Source organism: Eleginops maclovinus, chromosome 4 (assembly GCF_036324505.1).
Source record: "Eleginops maclovinus isolate JMC-PN-2008 ecotype Puerto Natales chromosome 4, JC_Emac_rtc_rv5, whole genome shotgun sequence".
NCBI classification, from domain to species: Eukaryota; Metazoa; Chordata; class Actinopteri; order Perciformes; family Eleginopidae; genus Eleginops; species Eleginops maclovinus.
This window is the reverse complement of record NC_086352.1, coordinates 27,052,552-27,067,441: the sequence shown is the minus strand read 5'-3', so window position 1 is coordinate 27,067,441 and position 14,890 is coordinate 27,052,552. Positions and strand designations below refer to the sequence as shown.

The 14,890-nt window shown below is 39.6% G+C and overlaps 1 protein-coding gene across 2 annotated transcripts in view; it reads left to right on the top strand.

Moving 5' to 3' along the window:
- prmt3 (protein arginine methyltransferase 3) overlaps window positions 1-14,890 on the top strand; it is a 53,946-nt gene that overhangs the window by 17,058 nt on the left and 21,998 nt on the right. For both annotated transcript variants that reach the window (XM_063880589.1, XM_063880588.1), the window contains exon 11: window positions 10,577-10,655. In XM_063880589.1, coding sequence (XP_063736659.1) covers window positions 10,577-10,655 — 79 coding nt within the window. The remainder of the gene's footprint in view (window positions 1-10,576; window positions 10,656-14,890) is intronic.

Genomic DNA, 14,890 nt, shown 5'->3' with positions numbered 1-14,890 from the left:
ATCCAAAGTGCCAGCAGCTGTAATGCATGCTTTAACTAGGCTTAAACGGGGCTAAATTCGACCATGAGCTCCTCTGAATACCTAACCAGGAAGAGCAGTCTTCCTTCCCCTTGATGCCCATTTATCAGGGAGATTCTCTGTGGCGATACAGGCAGGACGGCCAAAGTTGAACGCTCCGCTGAAGTCATCCCTAATTCATGAGCATCCCGTATCTGTCCCCCCTCCACCTCCCCCATCCATCGTGAAACCCCAGGGTCACGAGCGGGGGTCGCCAGCCAGAGCCTTCCCTTCCTCTCACCAGGGAAATTGAAATTGGGTGCTTGACATGCCGTTGGAACGGTGAAGGATAGGGGGCGTAATCTCTGATGACACCGGCTCGCACAGTGCTAATAAATCTAAGAATCCTCCAGTCACTTCTCATCATGGCGGCAATGGCAGACATTTCTCAGAGTGACCAGGACTTCAAAAGCTGCCCTCCAATCTGCCGGTATAAAATGGAAAAATGACAGTTGTCACAGGAATAGACTTTCTGGCCAGGGTAAATGGATTTAGACTGTATTAAACTTTAATGGCTTAGTCTTACAGCCATTTAGTGTCTCATGACTACAGGGATATCCTGAAGTTCGCTTGTTTGGGTATCTAATTCCTTCATTTATTTTTGCCTCAGATGATAAGTTGTTCATCTGTGTCAATTTAATCACTTTTTCTATCATTTTTCACCATTGAATTGAGCTTATTAGTGTTTTAAAAATAGTGTTTTAAATAAATGTTATTTTTTCAAAATACAAATATTAAGAAATGGAATTTCCCATGTGAGGGTAGAAGATTGAACATCCACTGATTCTAAATAAACATTTTAAATGACAAAATATAATTTAAATGTTTTACAAAAATACAATTCAACTTCTGTATTTTTTGCCAAAAGACCATTTGTTGGATATTTGACCAAAGAGTGTTTGCTGACCCAAAATTTCAAGGACCTGTGTTATTCAACATCAATCTGAACTGAAATCATAAGGATTATCATTTTAAAATCACTTGTCATTTATGTCCCAGTTCTTCTCTGCATTATACCCAACCATCGTGTTTCAACAACTGTGTGTGTGGTGAATAATGTTACCTCAACATGCTGTGACTTTGATCCTGGTTTAATACCTCTAATGTTCTCCAGAATGGCCAAATTGGGTCAAAGCAATGGCAGGGATGCTCAAGAGGGAATTCTGTAACTAAGAATAGATAAGCATCCTGCACATCAGAGAACTGAAAGTCTTTGTATACCTTTATCTACTTTGTAGGGGTATAGGATTGACAAAATAAATAGAAATGAAGAAGGGGAAAAAACTTGGTAAACAAGATATGTTAACTAAGAACATTACGCTAGTTTAGCTAGAAGGTATATTGGAACAGTCAGTTTAGTTTAATGTCAGTTAACAGTATAATTCATCTGAAATGCGTTTAAATATAAGGTCTACGAATGTTAATTAAAAGGTCTACAGGCCTCGGCCGTGGCGCAACTGGCTGTGGCACCTGCACCGCACGCCGGCGGCCCGGGTTCGATTCCCGACCCGTGGTCCTTTCCGGATCCCACCCCGACTCTCACTCCCACTTTCCTGTCACTCTCCACTGTCCTATCCGATTAAAGGCAAAAAAGCCCCCCAAAAAAAAAAAAAAAAAAGGTCTACAGATCCCTGCTCTGTTGATCGAGAGAGCCATGGGCTCACTGGCAACGAAAATGCATCACTACTACAAAATTGATTTATCATCACATGTTTTGTTAATTAAAATACTGGGATGAAAAACTATTAATTAACAAAAGCAAGTACACATGTGTTCTTGTGTTAGGTGTCATCCCTGGATTGGTTGCACATACAGATGAAACGAATAGATGCAAACTGATACCAACAATGACACCTAATGAATTAATAAAAGCTTGGGGTTGAGGAAGAAAGAGCGGAGTACTATTTTCCATATACCTGGAAATGGTTTGTATAAATAACCCTGGAAGTGTTCATCATGAAACAACTATGTTGCTTATCTGAAAATTAAGGATGTAAAGAAAAAACTAAATGAAGGATTTTACAGGAGTCCAGTTGTCAGAGTTGTTGAAGCGAGCTGACAGACAGTGGTTACAGGGCTAATAGACAAAGATGGGTGATGAATATGGTGTATCTGTGGTGGTGGAGGAGGAGAAGGGGGGAAATGAGTGTCTGTCTGCTGTGGCAGTGTTTGAGAGACTGCCTTTAGCGGCACCACTGTCATTTCATAACTCACGACATTGATCGGTTCTCTTCCTCAGCACACTGAAAAAACAAACAGTCCAGAGCAGATAAGAGAGTAGGAGAGAGAAGGAGAGCCGAGTCCCCCAAAGGCTAAATAAAGATTGACACTCCAAGATCAATCACCAGTGATGGGCCTGCTAGATGGATGGTGTTCAATGCATGGACATCCAAAGACGGACATGAGTAGACTAGGCTTTAACAAACTTTAGTTAGATAATACCAGAGTCAGCATTAACAGCTAAAGCTTCGATGATTGAAAATCACATGCTAGTGACAAAACACAACAAGACTATAACGGCAATAAAAAAAAGACTGTACCTGTGCATGTGGAACCGAAATATTGTTCTCGACAATGCTTTTCGTTTGTGGCTACTGTTCACTGCGTATCTCATGCAGCATGTAATGTGAATGAACATATCAGCGTAGAACTTTACAAAACAATCATTTTAGCTGTTCCATATAACAAAAATACAAACAAATATTCCAAAAACACTTTGATAGCTGATTATTTAAAAGAAATATTGTGGAGAGCAAAAAGGAAGGTAGTGATTAATAGCATTCTGTACCACAGAAAAACTAAAAAGGTTGTGACCAAACCATGTGTTACCAGTAGTAATGTCAGGAGTCCTGTGCCTATAAAGATTAAAAAGAAAGGGCCTGGACTTAAGTATTTGGTCTAAGTAAGAAATTGCCATCACTACATTAAGCACAAACAAAATTTACGAAAAGCCCATCATTTAGAATACACAAAGTGTTGACTTTTACTTAACCCATTTAGGCCTAAAACGCCTGGAAAAAATGCGTGGAAAACCTATGGGCGGTTTTAGAAGAACCCCCTAAAACCTAAAGTGTTTCTGGAAATTCTGCAATTGTGTCAACGCCTACTAAATAATTGATTTCTCAGCCTCTGTAGCAGATAGAAATAAAGGCAAAAAGTATTTGAGAGCTTACAGCTGTGGCTTTCATGAGTGGCCTCTGCAGGTAAATCGACTTTCACTCCTGGGGAGCGGTTGAAAAAACTCTGTGGATTAGAGTAGTAATTATCCGTCCTCCACTCGGTTTCAAAACCTTCAAACTCATGGTCATCATCGTTGTTGTCTTCAAACATATGTTTTAACCATAAATCCCGGTCGATTGATTCGACGGGTTCAAAGTAGTCAGCAATAATGTCATCAGCACTGTGCAGATCGTCACTACCTTCACTAACTTCAGAATTCCCTCCGCAGTAGTCTAAGTCGGCCATGATTTTTCGAAAAAAATCCAAACAATGCCACGTGTATATTCTGATGCATTTCATTGGCTAAGAGGCCGATAATTAATGCAAAAATATACCACAGAGCTCTTGTACCAGAAAACGACTTATCCGCTTTCATGGCTTCAATGGTAGAATGACGCAACAGCGCTCCCGGTTTTAATGTAGAAATGCAGCAACGCTTTCCCGGCTTAAATGGGTTAAACAAAACATGTATTTTTTTTTACTGTGAACACAGAACCGGCATCATATATTGTTTTCTTGAAAACAGTTTGTGTACAGGGGCATGGTTAGTGTCCCTGAGTATATTTAGGTATGTGGTAGCTCACCTTGGAAAAACTCTTCCAGAATGTGAAATTGGTCCCTCAGCCACAGTGTTTCCATTAAATCTGAAAGGAACCCTGAACAAGATAAAGTGTCAAGTGGCCATGTTCAACTTCTCTGCTGTGGAGAGTTTCTTTGTGCCCACATCTCTGATATTTCACCTTGAGGGAAACATAGTTGGACTACAAAGAAAGTATCAACAAACAACAACTTTGTGTGTGTCTTCCTGGCACACACAAAGTCCGACTCCCTGTGTGCGGTAGAGGTTTGAAGTCAAATGAATGGCAGCCCCTTCTCTTTAGCCTCATTATCAGTGCTGGGAGACTCACCTGCCCAAGAAGGGGGCGGTAGTCATCAGTCATCCTGTCCCTCAGTTTGACTAACTGTCAGTCTCACACACACAAAAACGCAAACACCCATGCACACATTTGGAGACATAGCAGTTCCAGATGCCCCGTGTAACAAAACTTCTGATGCATGTCATCCATCCCATTCGTTTCTATATGGCAAGTTGTTGTTGGTTTGGTGTTGATCGGATGATTTGATATGTTTACAGTACAGTTTAATCTTGTTTTATAAGGACTTTAGAAGCACAAGATTATCATGATGCAAAAATCAAAGAGAATGGAAAGCATGATTAAAACGTCCAATGGGGTCTGTAATTTAAAGGAAAACCTACCATAAATGAAAACCATAACAACTACCCCATAAACCTTCCTACCCCTCTTTGCCTATTGTTCAATTTCCCACCCTTTTGAACTATAATCACTCCATGAAAAGCTGCTTTAACTTTTGTTTAAGAAAAAATGCTTTTGTCTTTGTTTAATATTCATGGAGAGGTGGTTCCATAAAGCAACACTGCATAGCACAATGTTCTTTTGTAGCAACCATGATGGCGTCCAAGTTGTCAATTTGACGTCTCCAGGTTCTCTGTATTTCTTATTTTTGGTTCGAACAGATGTCCTCACACATCTAGAAGTAATGATTTTTAGCTCGAAAAACATACTGATCACTTTTGTTTACAGTAAAATATGTCATCATACAGCAAACTCAGCTGAGATCATCTTACGGTTAATTGAAACAGATCAACAATGTTGTAAATTAGAGAAAATACTAAAGACATTTGGGGTAAATACAAGAAATGGTTCAAATCAGAGTACTTGCTTTAGACCTGGTGTACAGAAACTAAAATCCTGATTGTACCTCTCATGTATTTTTCACTTATCTAGACCAAACTACCGAAAGATGTGAGTAAGTGCTCTCTGGTTTGAATAACGCTGCTACATGCAGAACCTGAACCTGACGACCTGACATATCCTTTAAACAGACATTCTTATAAAACCAAACCAATAATCCCATACTGCTCAGTTGACATTGTTTTTGTGGCAAAAAATGGCCTCTATGTTCTCCTCAAAGTGATGAATTTTAATAACGGCTTGTAAATGCTTGGGCAAGTACAAAGCCCAGAACGAGTCTATTAGTATTTTTATAGTGTCAATTCAAAGCTATAACTTTTTATTTCACAAAGGCACTCAAAGGCAAACGTTTTTCTACTGCTGACTAAGACTTTGACCTTCAAACCAAACAAGTTATATTACGGTTCATTTCGCTAAATCCAAACAGTAAATCCATGCATTGAGAAACTGGCTTTTAAATCAAACATCAGATTTTCTTGGCATCTACTGCTGACAAGTTGCTCTTGTTATTACAGCCACTTACAGCTTGTATGTATGTATGTATACATACTTAGATTTTTGAACAGCTGTTAAGCTTAAGTAACCTTCAAAACATTTCACTCTCTCTTTGAAGGTTTCCAATCTTTACTTGAGATTCTCAACTGAATAAATTTCGCAGCAAATGTGTGTTTAACCAGACACAATTTGGGGAAATAAAACTGTGTTTGTAGAAAATACAACTAAAGATATTTAATTAATGTACATCCTAGTGTAAATATGTTATTTTCCTAAACATTGTTGTTCTAAATACATTTCCATACTTGATTAAAATTTTCTACGGCCCATGAAAATGATCTTTGCATTTTATAAAAAAACATGTTCTTATCTTTTATTTTCAGATGAGCCCCTGCTTCTAATAACCTTGTAGCTATACTGCAAATTACTTTGCTGTTACACTATCTCTCCTGTCTATCTCCCATTTGCATGCCTTTAAATGGAAATTAGGCTGATATTGGAACCTACACAACGTGCACTCGCCAAGCGTTAACGCTCCAAAATCTGTTACTCGGATGTATGTGACATGTTTATGCTAATATGGTGTCACCTGACCATAGAATAGTATAGGAGAGGCTTGTTGACGTAGAGCTGCTGCCACCGGTATGCAGTGAAGCATGGCAGTACTCCCAGAAACACACACGTTCATGCATGCACACCATCACCTTTATTTTGCCTTGGCCCTGCTGGGACTGGAAGTGATGATGATCCGCAGTAATTGACAAAGACGTATGTTTAATGCAGTAGAAGAGAGAAGGTACTGGAGGGTGGAGGAAAGTGTAAACCGCTGATGCAGATTTTGTACCACAATGCTTCTTGGTACCCATAATTGACAGTCACTCAGTGTCCCATTGGTTGATGGACACAAACATCTGCAAATTGTAGCACACCAATACTTTTTCACTTCGGAAGACAGGGAAAAACCAACTGAATTGCATTTGTGTAAAGTTAAGGGGAAGGTACATCTCTTTAAAAAGCTAGATCTGTAGACATAAGAAACAGCTGTAAAACTGTTTTTGCAGTTTGTATCTTCGTTTGTGTATATTTAGATGTGTATGTGTGTAGTAGCCCACTCGTGAATGTGTTTTATATGCTAATTTTGTTAATGTGTATAAGCTGCTCCAGCCCATTCTCATTAGGTTTTCATTAGTCTCTTTTATGGAAATGCACAGTGACTATACTGCAGAGCATGGCCTGCACCAGCCAGTACTGCAAACACCTCGGCCCATCTGTGTCGCTGAGCCTGTAGGCAGGCATATCGATTGGGGAAAATGGTATCAAAAACATCAGTCCGGTGTTTAGATGTAATCTTGTTTTTCCTAACGCACAATAAATTAAGATAAAGTGAGATAAAAGAGAACGTTAGGCAGTTGAACTCTTGCGTTTTGATGAAGTTTTCACCTGAAAGTTTGCAACAACGTACACACACTTTTATACCGAAAGGGTCTTATTGTCTTTGAATTGATGCTGTTGACCAACCCACATGTTGAAAGCAGATGCCTAAAGATCCTTTTTGTGTTAAAGAGAGGTACAACAACATAGGCCCTTTAAGAAGCAGTGTTTAATTATTACTGGCACCTAGCTATGAAGCAAAACAGAGATACTTAGCCAAGAAAATAAACTGGAAGCAAGAGGAAAATGCTACCATAGCTTGCCTTCCAACAAATACAAACATGGTATTCATGTTTTGTGTGTGTATTTTAAATACATACTCATATGAAATATTGTGGTAAGTTTGCAAATGACAGTAACTCACCAAACAACAACAGTTGGGTCTAGTGGCTGTACAAGGTCGTTACTAGATCTTTCTTATTTTACTCTAAACAACTGGACTTTTTTATATTAGTGTTTGGTGTATTTTTTTCTTTGACAGTTAGTTATCCCTGCATCTACTTTATTTGCTAAACTAAGCTCAAAATGTTGCTAACTTAGTTTTGAACACAATCATTTGGAGCCCCAACAATAGGTCAATCAACAGAGAAATAGTTGCCAACTATTTTAATAATGGATCTATCATTCCGACCCGAAAATCAATGTGTTTTGGACAAACAAAACAAGACATTTGTGCTTGGAATTTGAGAAGGCGAAATGTACATTATTCACTCTTTGTTGAGGAAACCTCTGATCTAGTGAAATAAATAGCATACTAAGCGATAAAATACATACTCTTCCATTTTAGCCGACCTTCTGTATCACTTTTAGTGTTTGAAACATTCTACAGGGTTGCTATAAAATGTTGCATACATTTTGCGCAAATCAAAAATGTTACAGGTCAAACCGATTAAATGAGACAGTATGACTCATCGTTGCACGTTGTTCAGCATTTTGCTGGATATGTATAAATGGTAGGATTATATATTAAAACTTGGAACTTTTAATTAAAACACTGAGACACTGTTGCTTTGAGTTTGATGAAACTGTGAGAGATATTACATTTGCACGCTGTGTTCCTGTAATTAATACATCAGCACTAACTAGCCTGAAGGATGCCTGCACATCATCAAAAGTCTCACTTTTTAATACCTTTTCTTGTTATATTGTACAGTAGGTGTGACTGACATCTCTTATATCTGTCTGTTCACTGATCGTCTTCAGTGAAATTGCCCAAAACATTTACATCTAGTTTTATTTTTGACCTTAGTGATGACACATGTCTGTAGGTGTGGCAGGCTCACTGGTGGGTTGTAACTACTAATTTGTCATGTACAAGTTGAAGTATTCAGGCAAGATCTAACCAGACTCAGACAAACTAAAGTGCTTTTGCTGTATTTCCTCCACACATCCAATTCGAATGGTACAGTAGTAGGTATATGTTTCTGTGTTTTTGGTAATTAACACTGCAGATATATAAATTAGGAGGAATGTGGTACATGCAGCTGGGAGGACATAAAAGGCGGCAGAGGGGGGGCAGTAATCCTGGAGCATTGTTGACGTAATAAAAGTAAGGTGTGAGTCTGCTTTCGGGCATCTCTCCCTCTCATATCCTCCTCCCGTCAAGAGAAGCAGCGTCCCGTGAAATTGGGATCTAAATTACGAGGCTGGTGTTCTCTTTGCAGGGGTTTTAAAAAACGACCCGCTCGGCTGCTAAGGACATCGACCACGACAGGAGACGATTGGCGGACCTGACTTTGGTTCGAGACAATTCCGCTGTTGCTAAACCAAAAGAATGTTTCTCTTTATCGTCCCGCAGAGGATGAGTCAGTTATATCAGCTTCATCGCTGTCATTCTCAGCTCAGGCCCATGACAGAGATGGTGACGATTTCGGAGTTTGTTATTAATCAGAGCTGTTTCCCCCGTTTGTCTGACGCTTGCCTCCTCTTTAATGGAAGGTTGTCTTTATTTTAATAATAAGCCTCTTATCTCACCAAATTACTGTTCTGCTGGCCACTGCGTCTTCTTTAAATGAATTGTCTTGCTTTTCCTCTCTCCTCTACTCTCTCTTCCTCATACACAACCCCATCCTCCACACACACACACACACACACACACACACACACACACACACACACACACACACACACACACACACACACACACACACACACACACACACACCCACACCCACACACACACACACACACACACACACACACACGCACATGCCCTGATTCAGTCTTTATCTTGTGTACTGGCCCTCACCTCTCCTTGTCCTTGGTCCCCGGTCGACAAGAAAGTAGAGATATTGAAATCTTCAACATAACTCATTGTGTTTTTTCATATTTGACCTGTTAATGCTGCAAATTTCATCTCTGTGTCACGGTACAGCTGCTTACATCTTGCTTTGATGTTTCAGTCGCTGTAACATAATTGAAATTTCTCAAATATTAAACTACTAGAAATTAAATTACACTACAGTAGCATTAGTAAAATACGTTATCATATTAATTGATTGCTCTGTTATCAGAAATGTTTTGGTCATAAAAAAAAAAAATCAGTATCCAGTTTAGCCGATATGCGTAAACCAGTTAAATACTTTTATGAAACTATCATATAGTCCAAAGCAAAAGTAAAACAAAGACTGATATGTATTTCCTTATAACTTTGGTTTCATATTATTTGGATGACGAACCAACCTCGAAAATTGCAGTAATGCAAATTGGCAGTCATGGGTAAACTGATGATTAAGCACCAATGTGATTTATTCCTGAATGAATGTCGGTATCAGATAGCCAATTGGAACTGATCCAGAAATCCATAAAAACGCATGTAAGGATTCAAAGATCTACAGTGAACATGAGGACAAATTCATCATGGTGATGGAAAATGTTTGGGACCAAATATCCTGATTGAAAATTGAAGGATGTCCTATTTTCCTTGTGCTCTTGATTTCATCGTAAAAACACACATCTGAAAGCATTGAGAAGTGTTTTTGTTCAGTGTTGTCGAATCTTTTATAGGGCTATATGGGTCATCAGTTACAGTATAACTGTACACATAGTTGTATTGCTCCACCTCCTTGTTCCAGATGGAGATATCCCATATTTCTGAACCTGCCCAATTGTTGTGCTCATAAATACCATATTCAAGGGGGCTGGTGGTGCACCTTATCCGATTGGTATTGTAGATCTGCTGCATGGACTGAGTAGGAGGTTGAAAAAGCCATTTGTCAGCAGTTCCTGCCACTCATGCCGAAGCCAACAAGATGTGGACAAAATTCAATTTCACCATTAATGGAATAATACCATGGTTAATGTGCCATCTACTGGAGCAGAACAGAAGGTCAACCCAGGGTCAAATCTGGGGATCCTGGGTGTCAGACCACGTTGGAGCACTACTCGATTCACAGTCACGGCTAATTCAGATTTCCACTATCGTGATCTTGAATAAAAAAGTAAATAAATTGTCCAGCGGTTATGTAGTCTTGTCCTTGCACGCATTTATTATCAAAGAAACAAGACAATGCTAATTGGACTGCTGCTTTTGACCGTTTGTCAGTACACTTGTTCCAGAAGATACCTTGGTGATAATGCTTATTCTCCTCTTTTTGCAGGGTTACTTCTTGCTGTTTGAGTCCATGTTGGATTCTGTGCTGTACGCCAGAGATGCCTACCTCGCTGACGATGGCTCAGGTAGGTCACAACATCTCAAGATAAGATAAAAGTTGCACAAAAGTTTGCAACTGTGTAGTTGTATGTTTTTCGACCAAATTGGCCAGTACAGTAGGAGGATTATCAGGGGGCGTTGCTTTACCTGAATAACACTAAAGTGCCACAGGAAGCCAAACCCAACTTCCATTGTGTTGGGGCGAGATCATTTTTTTTGCAGTAGATCAGATACCCTGGGTCAAAACCCATCCGGCTGACTTAAATCAAAGCGCACCATGTAGACATAATAACATAATGTGAACCAGCAACATTGTAACCAATGCAGAATAATAAACCCTCCCCTACTGTACTTTCACATGGCTCGCAATTGCTGAATTCAAATGGAAAACATACTATACTGTCTCTGCCAAACCCCGAATGCGGTAAAAAGAGTAAACTAAGGTTTAACACAACATCTCCACTAAAGTAACCGCTTTTGTTGTAATTATCGGCTGATAGGGAATTAACGTCCGACCTGCCACTTTAAGTACCTCCTGCGCTCCATTTCAATGAGTTTCCCTCTCCTTGCCACTATGTAACAAGCGGCGGGCTGGCACAACCAAAAGGAGCACAACCCTTGAAAATATATGGTGTGATCTTTCAGCAGGAGAGACTGCTCATGCTAGCGCACTATGGTTTTTGGAAGTGAAACATTGGATGTATTGGGTTGATTGTATTGTGTCTCTCACTGTGTTTGTTAATTTGATAAAATGTCAATACAACCAACATATAAAAGTACTTATCTTCCAATTATACGACCCAGTTGATACAATCACTACACATAAGCAAGAAACCTATGACAGAATGGAAGATTTTACTACAAAACTTTAACTTCAGTTGGAGAATTCCGGTGTTTAGTCAGAGAAATACTCTCTGAGGAGGTGGGGAAATAAACAGCTGTGGGGGAGGCTCAACAACTCATGTCAGCAAACAGCTGTTTTCAAAGACAACATGTCTCGCATATCGCTGGAGTGAAGAATGTGTGCTTGCACTTTTGGACGTACAGTCACAATTATTATAGAGAGACTTGAATTTAAACATTCAAGATTCAAAGATTTTATTTTCATATGCACGAAAGCTACATTGTTGGAAAACATAATCTTGAGGGCGTAGATGAAAAGAATAAACCAAAATGCAAAAGATGTATGTTTCATTCAGATTTTAAAGTATAACTATTTGGAAAATAGTGTGACATACAGTATGCTAATATGTTTTTACTTGAGGGATTTGCCTTGTGTCCCTCAATCTCCTGGGTCATCCCATCCCTGCCACTGACCAGATTTAATGGCTTATGCCAAATGTGACCCAACTACGGAACGGTTCCACCACAATGCCTTTAGTGGCTCCTTGGAACACCAGGGATAGGTCAAAAATGTGCACGCACACGCACAGATCGACAGCCAGAATGACCCCACATATAGACAGAGACAGATTCGTTTACGAGAGAGTTTTGACATGCGAACCAGAGTCAGGCAGAAAGTGATAGGTCAGAGGACACCATATGATTCGTCATGATTCTTTAACCCTGACGCTCCCAGAACAAGCTGATCTCTGTGTATCCACTGTCACTCATAACCAGGAAAGAAATTCAGGCAGCACCATCAACTTCTGCCAAGAGAGATGCTTTGATATGGCAACGTTAAATCAAAAAGGGATCATTTTGTTTTAAGCTTATCAGGCAAAAAACTCTTAGCCCCATATTCCCTCCTGCATGGGCTAACACTACGTTTCTGAAGTAGCCGTGTCTTTGCATTAGGCATGATCAGCAGGATACTTTTCTCTGTTCTGTCCTTATTACAGTCTGACAAGCTACAGATTTTGGACTTCTTGACGGTGAGCCGATTGGTTGGACTCTTGGTTTCATGTCATTTGTTTCATCCGTTCTGTGACATTAATACTTTTAAAAATGTAGGTCAGTAACAGATCAATAATTTCTCAACTTTGATAAATTCAGTTTATTTCTCATGCCTAATTCACCATGTATGGTGCCAGGCATAAAAAAGCGTTCGTTAAACTTTTGAACGTACGAGTGGAGGCTGCGCCATGTTGTTGTGTTTGTGCAGAAGTAAACATGCCCAAGGCAGTATTTATCTGCCGATTTGCAGAGGCATTAATCCAAACAATGTGACATACCTTTTTTAATTAAAATAAATGTAATGATAATGTTATTATAATGATTGTGTCACATTAGATTTGTTAACCTCAATCCCTTAGGTTATTTTCAGATTTCGAGTGTGCGTGCACATGACCCTGCAGCACTGCCGCTGTATGTGTGTTTAAGCAACATTAGAAGAGAGGTACAGCGGCTCGCTCATTCTCCCCACTACATTAACCTCCCCTTCATCCTTAAATGTGTCCCTGCCTGCCTGGCACAGCACAGCGTCCAGGGAAAAGAGATCTGTTTTGTCCTGTGCCCCCGCCCCCCCTCCCACACAGTCTTTCCCTCCTTCAGAGCCAACCAAAGGGGGGGTTCGGAGAGAGCAAGTGAAAGGGGAGAGGGGAGGGGGGGCATGACAAACGGGCTGTGGGCAGCGAGTCGAGAAGGACGCAGATGTCAAAGCCATGAATCTGGGGACGCCCGTGTAAACCCCCCCCCCTTCTTCCTCTTAGTCTTTCTCCCTCTCCATCCACACCGCAGCACCCCATCCATCGCCTATTCGTCTCTCCATTTCCATTTATTTTCCCTGTGAGTCTCAGACGGCCTGTCTTGATTCTGCCTAATCAGCAGCTCTCCATGTTCCTCACACCCGGGCCTTGTAATTACTCAGTCGGTCAAGTAATCAGAGTAAAATGAAGTGACAAATCTGCCGTTTTTTGTCCGTATCTGTGTAAAAATATGTGTGTGCAGTCATTAGGTAGGGTGACACTCACAGGGTCACACACATGCTTCAGCTAATCATGAGAGGCCATGAGTTGCCCATCACTGAACTGTCACCATCCATTCACACATTTTATGGTCCAACGTATCGAAGGTTATGCGGGACTGAGCCCTAACACACATGCAAGGAAAAATACATTTTAAAAATCTCAATGGAAGGCTTGTGTTTTTTTAAAGTGTAAAAACAATGGCTCTAAAAAAGCATGTAGTCTGCTCCTTTTATTGGTATTCAAACAAAGGTTGGGGCAACCTTGGTTACACAGCCTTTACAATGTATTCCAATTCTCTGGATGATTCTGTGTCTCCACTATCCATCTCTTCTTCCCCTTGTATAACAATTTGTGACTTTTGATTTGAAAACTTCTGTATACATACATTTTGTTAACCCCTATCTCTGTCAGGTGGAAAAAGCATAATAACACTTATCAAATGTATGTGCTTTTCTGATATCCATAAAATATTTAAGCCAAAAAATGGGTAATTAAAGTACAGAAACACATCATTGCTGTTAAGCTTATGTCAGTATCTGTACTGCATTTACAGAACTGATAAGCTTGTTAGCTAAAGGTAGACTTAGCATCTGCCACGCTAATAATTGAAGCAAATAAAAGTGTCCCACAAAGAAGGAATATAGTAAGGGGAGTATGCACTTCAACTAAGCCCCTAGTCAAATGACAAAGATTTCTGTTTTAATCCCAACCTGCTATCCGGCTAACTTCTGTTTCTTCACGCCTGTTCGTAAGCGATATTGCTGCTGCTAACTGTTTGCTATATTGAAAGCTAACATTTTAGTATTTTTAACTGTTATGGCTTCTGCTAAGTTCTTGCGGTAGCTTAATGCTCATCCTGATTGGGTTATTTTCCTTAATTGTTGCCCCCTTTCTTATTCTGCAAATTGTTTTGTGTTTTTTTATTGCTTGATAAGCAGTACTTGCTGTAGCTATCTGCTTCTGCTATCTGCTAAAGCTACTGCTAAGTGCTTTCTAACTCTATCAGTTATCGCTACAGCTAACTGCTTGCTAAGTATCAACTATTGCTGTTGATATCTACTATCGCTTTTGTTAATGATTACTTTTGAGATTGTTAATTATTTTTACCTTCTGAATATTGTCTTGAGAATGGACAAAAAATATTTGTGCTTTATGGAAGGGCCATAAGATGTTATATATCATTATAAATCTTCCCTATATGTTACTCTCTATATTTTCTATCACAATGACAAAACAAAGTTTTTGTAGAAGGAAGTTTACACTTTCTTTTGCTCTATGATGTAACTTGAAATTGTTATGTTAATTTAACGCAAAAGTTCTTGATGAGATGAGAAAATACTATTTAATTCAAA